Source organism: Mustela lutreola, chromosome 10 (genome assembly GCF_030435805.1).
Source record: "Mustela lutreola isolate mMusLut2 chromosome 10, mMusLut2.pri, whole genome shotgun sequence".
Classification (NCBI taxonomy): Eukaryota; Metazoa; Chordata; class Mammalia; order Carnivora; family Mustelidae; genus Mustela; species Mustela lutreola.
Window position 1 is genome coordinate 75,192,598 of NC_081299.1, and position 9,204 is coordinate 75,201,801.

Below are 9,204 nucleotides of genomic sequence, written 5' to 3' on the forward strand. Positions count from 1 at the left end.
TTGTGATCTCTGTCTGTCAAATAAATAAATAAAATCTTTTTTAAAAAAGATAAAAGTTACTACAGTGCCTTGAAATAAATTATAGGTACATACAAAAAATGGATGAATCTTAAAAACTTCTTGTTGAGCAAAAGAATACATCAAAAAATACATAAAATTTAATTCCATTTAAGAAAACTTCCAAACTCATTCTACCAGGTAATCAGCATTACCTTGATTCCAAAACCAGACAAAGACCCCACTAAAATGGAAAATTACAGGCCAATATCCCAATATTCACCATGATGAACATGGATGTAAAAATTTTCAACATGACACTAGCAAACTGAATTCAAGAGTACATTAAAAGAATTATTCACCATGACCAAATGGGATTTATTCCTGGGCTTCAGGGCTGGTTCAGTATTCACAAATTAGTTGATGTGATATTAATAAAAGAAAGGATTAATAAAAGATTAATTAATTAATTAAAGAATTATTATTGATTCACATTAATCATTATTATATTATTAATTATAATATTTATTATTATTAATTAATTATTACCAATTCACATTAATAAAAGAAAGGATAAGAACCATATGATCTTGATAGATGCAAAAAAAAAAAAAGCATTCGACAAAATACAGTGTCCTTTCTTGATAAAAACCCTCAGTAAAGTATATAAAGATGAGACATACTTCAACATCATAAAGGCCATATATGAAAGACCCACAGCTAATATCCCTTGATAGGGAAAAACTGAGAGCCTTTCACCTATAGTCACGAATAAGACAAGGATGTGCACTCTTACCATTATTATTTAACATAGTATTGGAAGTCTTAGCCACTCAGCAACTAAACAACACAAAGAAATAAAAGGCAACTGAATGGGCTAGGAAGAAGTCAAACTTTCATTCCTTGCCATTTTCAAGGACATGGACAAAGCTAAGAATGTATTATGCTAAGTAAAATAAATCAGTCAAAGAAAGACAAATGGCATATAATTTCACTCATATGTGTAATTTAAAGAAACAAAACAGATGAATATATGGGAGGGAGAAAAAAAAAGAGAGAGGAAAACAAACCATAAGAGACTCTTAAAGAAACCATAAGAGACTCTTAAAGATGGGCTAGATAGGTGATGGGTATTGAAATGGATATTAAAGAAGGCACTTCTTGTGATGAGTAGTGGATGTTGTATATAAGTGATGAATCACTGACTTCTACTCCAGAAACCAATATTGCACTGTGTGTTAACTAGAATTTAAATAAAAAATTGAAAAGAGAAAAATTTTTTTTTTAAATGGGACCTTGTTTTATTTCCAGGAAAGCCACAATACAGGTTTGAGGCTACGCAGCCGGTAGCAGAATCAACACTGGACTTTAATGGAGGCGCACACAAAGCCAGTGTCTGGCTACTGTCCACAGCACTGACACTGGACACTGAGGCTAGGATTGCTATCTCTGCAGCCCCTGATGGCTGCATGACACTACTGTGATACTGCTCAGACCACCTGTGCCCAATGCACGGACACTGTCCCAGTGTGTCTATCACATGTTTTGAGTCAGAGTTGCAGGTGGTCATATGACTGTTGAAGCTTCCTGTCATGTCCAACTGCAAGAATGGTAAAGTAGGTTCTCCCCTCTATGGATGGAGGTAGTCTCTGTCCCCATCAAGATTCTTTAAGTGTGGAATTGTTTTATGTGGGAAGAGAGGTACAAGTTCTAGGAGTAAATGCTGGGGACCAGGAATGGAAAAGAATGACAAATTTTCACATTTGGAGCTGTGATCTGAGACTAGAACTTGATTAAATTCCATTTATATCAATTTTAAAAGCAGTCCAAAATAAAGTATGCTTTAGAAATACAAACATAGACTATAAAACCATTTTTAAAAAGCAAAGGAATAAGTATCATGAAAATCAAAACATCGGTGAGCACTAGTGAGAGTGTGAGAGTGTATGGTTTGGGCCTTTGGGTGTTGACAGTGATTTTTTTTCTTTTTCTTTTTCTTTCTTTTTTTTTTTTTTAATTTTTATTGTAAGTAGGGCTTAAAATAAAAGCTTACTCAGGCTCAGAGGGCTTGAACTCATTATCCTGAGCTGAAGACCTGAGTGGAGATCAAGAGTTGGATGTTTAACCAACTGAGCCAGCCAGATGCCCCACCAATGATTTATTTCTTGACTCAAGCCATAGTTACACAGGTGTTCACTTTATTCATTTTATTGTACACTGTGTTTTAGGTACTCTTCTGTATGTGTTAAAGTTTACATATTTGAAAAGGCTAAAAAAAGAGGGAGAAGGGGTTATAATTTATGAAAATTTTGCCTTGACATGGAGCAGAAAAATAAAATGGCAGCTCTAATGACATATAGGATAAAAAAGATTTTCCCCTTTTTCTCTTCCTTTCCTCTTCTAACAAAAGTGGTAAATATTAAAGTAATTTGAAGTTTCTTGAAATGACATTACAGGTTTGGCAGGAGTGATACAGGAAAAAGAAAGGAAGTAGTAGTAGAAGCTGAGTTTCTGAGAAGAGTGGATGGGATCCAGAGGAACTAGTTGGGGGAGGGGGGTTGGATCTCTAATAGGGTGTGGAAAATGGCATTCATTATTGGAGAAAAGAGGTTTTATGAACAAATGGGGTTGAGGTTGTTCATTAGATGGTCAATATTACAAGTTTGCTTTATTGGGTAGAGTCAGCCTCTTTCTTTAGATGACATCAGAGGAGCATCACCAATCTGCAGTATCGCTGGTTCCAAGCAAATGACTCCAGTCCCAGGACAACACTCACCATGGTTTTGTCCTAATAGGCGGTTCAACAGGTAGGATTTTCCTGTCCGGTATTGCCCTACAATGCCTACCACCATCACAGGCTGAGAAATCTTGTCAAGAATCTGTAACGCTTTTCGATTCACATTCAACTGCTCTCCGTGGTTTTCCACTAGACAAATGGGTTCTGTCATGGTGGGTCCAGATGCCATGATGACCTGAAATGCAGAAGAGCCTCACAGTAGAATGGAAGATCCCAAAGTCATCTTTAATGGTTATCCAAGGAACGTGCATATCTACTTCCTATGTTTTGTATGTTTTTAAGGGAGAAGTATATAGCCTGCCACCAGTAGATCACAGATTTCTTCTAACATGCCCATAATCCCTAGCGTTATCTATGATGGCACATATGTATCATTTGTCTCCAGTGATTCTGTTCTCTAAAAATAATGTTCTTGCTCAGGAATCCCTCTGCATAAAAAGCCTTGGTAAAAAAATTTTTAAGGTGGGGTACCTGGGTGACTCAGTCAGTTAAAGCAGCGGTCTTTGGCTCAGGCCATGATCTCAGTGTTCTGAGATCAAGCCCCGCATCAGCAGAGAGGCTGCTTCACCTTTTCTCTCTGCCTGCTGCTCTGCCTACTTGTGCTATCTCTCTGTCAAATAAACAGATAAAATCTTTTAAAAGATTTTTTAAGGAAAAAAGACATATATGTATATATCTTTTTTTCCTTAAAAGAATCCCTGGAAGTTAAATAATTTTTTTCTTACTGGATAAAGTAATGATAGTACAGATATTTAAGTTAAAGGATTGGTAGAGGCTTTATGGTCAGTTAGTGGCAAAAGCAAGAGTTGAATAGCAATCTCACTGCACTAACTACTCCAAAATCTAACCTATCAGAATTAATTTCCTCAAATACACATTTAGCAAATAGGTAAGTTTCTTGATGGGGGAAACTGCAGGGTTCTCTATTGACTCATTAGGTATGAAGTCATTATAATACACAGTGTGATCTAAACAGATCCTGTTATTCCTGCACAGTCATCAAGCCACCAATCTATTTCCAGACCAACCCCTCTATTTACAAGGTGTATGTCTCACTAGAGACTTCAGTTCATCTTACAGTTTGTAAAATGTATAACTCTTTTTTAAAAAAAGATTTTATTTATTTATTTGGCAGTGAGATAGAGATTACAAGTAGGCAGAGAGGCAGGCAGAGGGAGAAGGGGAAGCAGGCTCCCTGCTGAGCAGAGAGTCCAATGTGGGGCTGGATCCCAGGACCCTGAGATCATGACCTGAGCCAACGCAGAGGCTTAACCCACTGAGCCACCCAGGTGCCCCACAAAAGGCATAACTTTGATATCCAGTCTAACTTATTACCTAATTCATTACCTAATCACTACCTAAAAATGAGTAAGATAGAGTTTCAACCTTCAAAGTGCTTTAGAATCTATCTTAGCTAGGCTTTGGTTCCTCTACAAATAACAGAAAAGCCTAGAAAGCCGCTGCTTAAAAAGCTGAAAGTGTACTACCCTTTGTCACAAGTCAACAAAGATAAAGATTATAATTCACAAAGTCATCAGGGGCAAAGTTTCCTTTTATTTCTCGCTTAGCCATCTTTTAACAATGCCATTTCATGGTACAAGTTGACTTATCATCACATGTCCCTTCTAACCAGCAGAAGAAGAAAGGAGGAAGGAGGCTAGGTCACCTTCCTTTAAGGATATCTCGTGGATAACTGATCATGATGATCACACATCCCTTCAGCTCAGAGTTCAGTTACTACAATTATACCTTAAGAGCTTAGGGTATACTGGAGAAGACAGGCAATAGTCAGGCAGCATAAGTAGAGAAATGCCATGATAGACATATGCATGGCATAGTGTCCAATAAAAGAAAGGTGCTCTAATATAGCTTGAAAGAAGAAATCAAAAGATTTCTTTTGAGGGAGAGGGTTAAACATGAGAAGAGACAGCATGTGTGATGACTTGGAAGATTAAAATGAGAGAGAGGCATCTAAAGTGACTCCTTGGTTTTTACCTTGGACACCTGGGTAAATGTCAAAAAGAAAAATACAAGTCTGTTTTTCGTGGGTGTTGTAATTTTTAGAAATATTTAGTTCTGATATACTCATAGACTCATAGACATTAAATAGAATTGTGGAGACCTGAATGAAAGCATTACAGGCTGGTAAGCATTCAACCCATACTTTGTCATGTTTACTTGAATCTTTTAACACTAAGTTCAGTGAAGGTAAGGCCTCCACAATTCTCAGCACCTACTGGGCACTACATGAGCATTTGCTCATTTGAATTGATTTGCAACTAGGAGAAAGATCTATGGGTAAAGTAAGATATGAGCGGTTGTAGTATATGCATCAAAACAGCAAGGATTTTTTTTTATCTCCCACACGATGAATACATAAAATGAGTTCCAAAAGCCTATGTGTCTCAGAAGGGTAGGTGGTGTGGGTATCAAGAAGGAGGAAGTGACCAGAAAGACTAAATATGTGGAGTTTATATAAGAGAAGGACTAAAGATATTCTTAGGTTGTGAATAATCATTAATTTAACTTATATATGTGTTGTATACCTGCCATGTGCTGGGCATTATTCTAGGTGCTCTGTATTCAGCAATGAACAAAATAGATATAAATTCCTTCCTCATGGAGTTCTATTCTGTTAGGAGAAGACCTCTAATAAGCAAAATATATTACATATATAAATTATATATATAAACATATACATACATATTATATGATACATGTAATATATGAAATGTTAGATGATGATGAGTATTCTAGAAAAAAATTATCAGGGTGTGAAATAAGCAGGCAATAGGGATATGAGGTGTTAGGGCTGAATTCATACATAGGGTAGTCAGTGATGGTCTCCCTGAGAAAGAGACATAATGGAAGTCATCAGTGAGCTTGATGAAAACAGTGAACTGCTGGGGAAAAGAGCCTGGGTGGATACCTGAGTAACATGAGAGGAGAGTGGCAAAGAATGGAGCTCTCTCTTAAAAGAGAATTTATTAAACTGGAAGAAAAGGACATTTGTATGCATTATAATGTTTTATTTTTGTTTATAGGCTTACAGAGAAGTGAGTCAGTTGTGTGGATGTTTAAGATTCTGCCCATATCTGACAGAGTCCCATATCTGGGGAAGTTTGAATAATTTCCTCTCAGTGAGTAGAGCATTTCATGAGACATAGAGAGAGAGATCAGTCATGCAGCTTTGACTCTCCCTTTATTTTTTCTATGACAGTGTTGAGCAGTGGTGTTCCCACTGTTTCCAGCTTTCCATCCAAGGAGGTGTTTCTTCGACAGTGACTGAGGCAGTCCTGGAGCCCAAGTGGAAGACACTGTCAGGCTCAAAGGTGCCCCAAAGTTTAGCCCATAAGTCAAAGCTGAGCTCCCTCCACACGACTGAGCATCTGCTTCCTGTGCCATTGTTGTAAGTTTGTACAATACTTAAGTTCAATCTTGTATCATACAGGACAAACTACTGTCAACATGTAACAACAACTCTCTTACCTCATTTGAGATACTAAATGAAATACTAAAGAGCAACCAAGCATAACTTCAGGATAAAGAAAGCTTTTGCATACACTTCTCAACATTCTGTTTTGTCTCTACATTTTGTGAAATTAGACATTGTCCATTTATTTCCTGTGAGAAACAAAAAATTATTAACTGCATGGCAAATACCCAGGCCTTTCAGCTTATAATACAAAGCTGTCTGAAGGCACTGGTAATAGAGGGGGTGAGCTCCAGTAGAAATAAAACTAGAGCAGGAACAAGAGTGACAACTGAAGAAAGGCACCATAATATGCTGTGTTTAGAGCCTGACCGCCTGGGTTCCTATACTGGATCCATTCTTTACTAGCTGTTTGACCACGAAAAGAATACATAATCTCTTTGTGCCTCTGTGAGTAATCTCATAAAGTGGTAATACTAATAGTAACTACATTATAGGTCACTGGGAGTATTAAATAATTCATGACAGTTATGACAACTTAAAACCATGGCTGGTGCATTGTACCTATCTGAGGAGACAGAAAAGATAGAATTCCAAATGTACGTGAAGGACCATTTTGGACAGAAATAGTGACACTTCTCTCATCCAGGAGTCAATGTGAGTGCGAAGGAAACAAGGACGGATGCAAACAAGGAAAGGGTACATCTCAGGAGAAGGAAGAACAGGCAAGAGAGGCACAGCACAAAGGGCTGACATGGAGGTCACTGATGCAGGGGGAGCCAGCAGGAGGAGCACAGAGCCATCTTTGGGTGTCCCAGCGGCTCTGGAGTCAGGCTATCAGGTTCAACTTAGAAGGTTCAAAACCTACTGTCTGTGAAACCTTGAAAAAGGGACTGGGTAAGCCTGGATTGATTTTGTTTCTTTCTAAGATTTATGAGCTGGAGGGGGTGGGAGAGCGGAATGGGGTGGGAGGGGCAGAGCAGAGGGAGAGGGAGACGGAAAGTCCCCACTCAGCAGGGAGTCTGATGCAGGACTCACCCAGGATCCCAGGATCATTACCTGAGCTTAAGGCAGATGCCCAATCAACTGAGCCACCCAGGTGCCCCAAGCCTTGATTTTCTTATCAATATTAAGGGTAAAATAATAATTCCTTCTTCATCCATAACTGTATAGACTAACAATGAATAGGCTGTCAATGAATTACTTCTAATTTTCAACAGCTAATATACTCTTTCTGTAATTAGCAACTGAGGCAATGAGTTACTGTGTCAGTACATTTTATCAGGGGTACATTACCAAAAATCTAGGCTAAATAAAAATCCTTTTCTTAAAAAAAAAATCAGTTCATTAGGTGCTAGAGAGTTAAAAAATATGGAGTAAAGCAAGAGTTTTGCTGGTGTTACTATAGGACAAATTGCAGATTTCTTTTCTTGGACTTAATATTTTTAAAACTTTTGGGGAGGAATATATGGATTACAAAGCTTATTATTATTATTATTATTAGCTGCAAAGCAGGACTGAGGTATCCAAGCTAAGATGATTCTAAATCCAAATGAAATAGAATGAGATGGTTCTACTAGACGGAGTTAGTCAATGGTTTACAAAAGTTATGGTCTATAAGAATCATCTCGCATGATGGTTAAAAATGCCCCAAATCCATATTTTCAACAAATACTACAAGATACTCTGATGTAGTTTGTGTATGGAACACACATTTATAAACAGTGCAGGATAAACACGCTTAAACCTTAGGATTATTTTTAACAATCGATTCGTGTGAGATTGAATAACTCCATACACCACTGCTGTCTCTACGGAATATTACGTGTTACTAGTACACACACACACACACAAGAAGTCGTCTTCCGGGATGTTAGTGGTCAGTGACACAAGGGCCATCCAGGCTGTTTTCCCGGTGCCCGGCAGGGGGCAGGCAGGACACGTCTCAGGAGGGAGGACACCACCCAGCGCCCCTAGGGGACGGACGGCGGGAGTGGAAGGTGCCTCCATCCTGCCCGAGGAAGACTTCAGTCCCCTTCCGCAGCGCAGGCGGCAGGCACTGGTGCGTCTCCCGTGCCCGGCTGCCCGTGGCGCCTGAGGGGTGCGGCGCCTACCGGGACGCGGCGCGACCGGGGTCGCCCCGCGGGCGCCCCGGTCTTCGGGAGAAACTGAGTGGCGGGAGCTAAGCTCCCCGCGCCGGCCTCCCGCCGCCTTCCCGCTGCCCTGCGCTTGGGCCTGTGCTGCTCTTGTTTGTTAGCCGAAACGGCCGCGCAAAACCAAGTTTAGGAGCGAACTTACGTGGCGCGGGCGCTGCAGTCAGGGCACAAGTTCTCGGGCGCTCTCCCTCTCCCCTCAGGCGCTCCGCCTGCGTCTGGCTTCTCAGGAAACTGCCTGTTCCCTTTGGAAGCGGGAGAGCTGCCGGATATTACAGCCATGCCGCCGTGGGTGGGGGACGCGGAGCACCGTAATCGAAAGTACACGCACAGTTTTTGCGGCGCTAACTGAGGGGGGATTTCGCCTGTTCACTGAGGCGGGACAGCGGGGCGTGTGGGACGAGGCGCGCGGCAGGTGCGGGCGGTTCCTGCGCCTCAGCTGTCCCGGAGCCCAAGGCGGGCGGGCGCCGCATGCGCAGTCGGCTCCGTGGCCTTAGTCGGGAAACTGAGGCCGCGGCGGGAGTGCGGCGGCGGCGGGGCCTGAGGCTGCCTGTCTCCCGGGGCGTCTTCTCGTCAGGGCACAGCTTTGTTCTGTTTTGTTCTTTAACTTCTTGCTCTTTCCTCATTTCTTTTTTCTTTTTCCCCCATTTACAGAACTACTCTCGCTACTAATGTAAGTATTCTTTCATAACGATAAAAATACGTATATCATCCCCAAATAATCACTAGTACTTTATTCCAGTTCTTTTTTTTTTTTTTTTTAAAGATTTTATTTATTTGACAGAGAGAGAGTAGGCAGAGAGGCAGTCAGAGAGAGAGGAGGA

The 9,204-nt window shown here is 40.5% G+C and overlaps 1 protein-coding gene across 2 annotated transcripts in view; it reads right to left on the bottom strand.

Annotated features, from left to right (window-relative positions):
• LOC131810279 (guanylate-binding protein 4-like) overlaps positions 1-8,763 on the bottom strand; it is a 28,441-nt gene extending 19,678 nt beyond the window's left edge. The window contains exons 1-2 of one of the 2 annotated variants that reach the window (XM_059138015.1): positions 8,526-8,763; positions 2,774-2,969 (exon numbers count right to left, since the gene is read on the bottom strand). In XM_059138015.1, coding sequence (XP_058993998.1) covers positions 2,774-2,963 — 190 coding nt within the window. In that variant the 5' untranslated portion in view covers positions 2,964-2,969; positions 8,526-8,763. The remainder of the gene's footprint in view (positions 1-2,773; positions 2,970-8,525) is intronic. The other variant, XM_059138016.1, reaches the window with a different exon arrangement.
• Between the last annotated feature and the right edge of the window lie 441 nt (positions 8,764-9,204).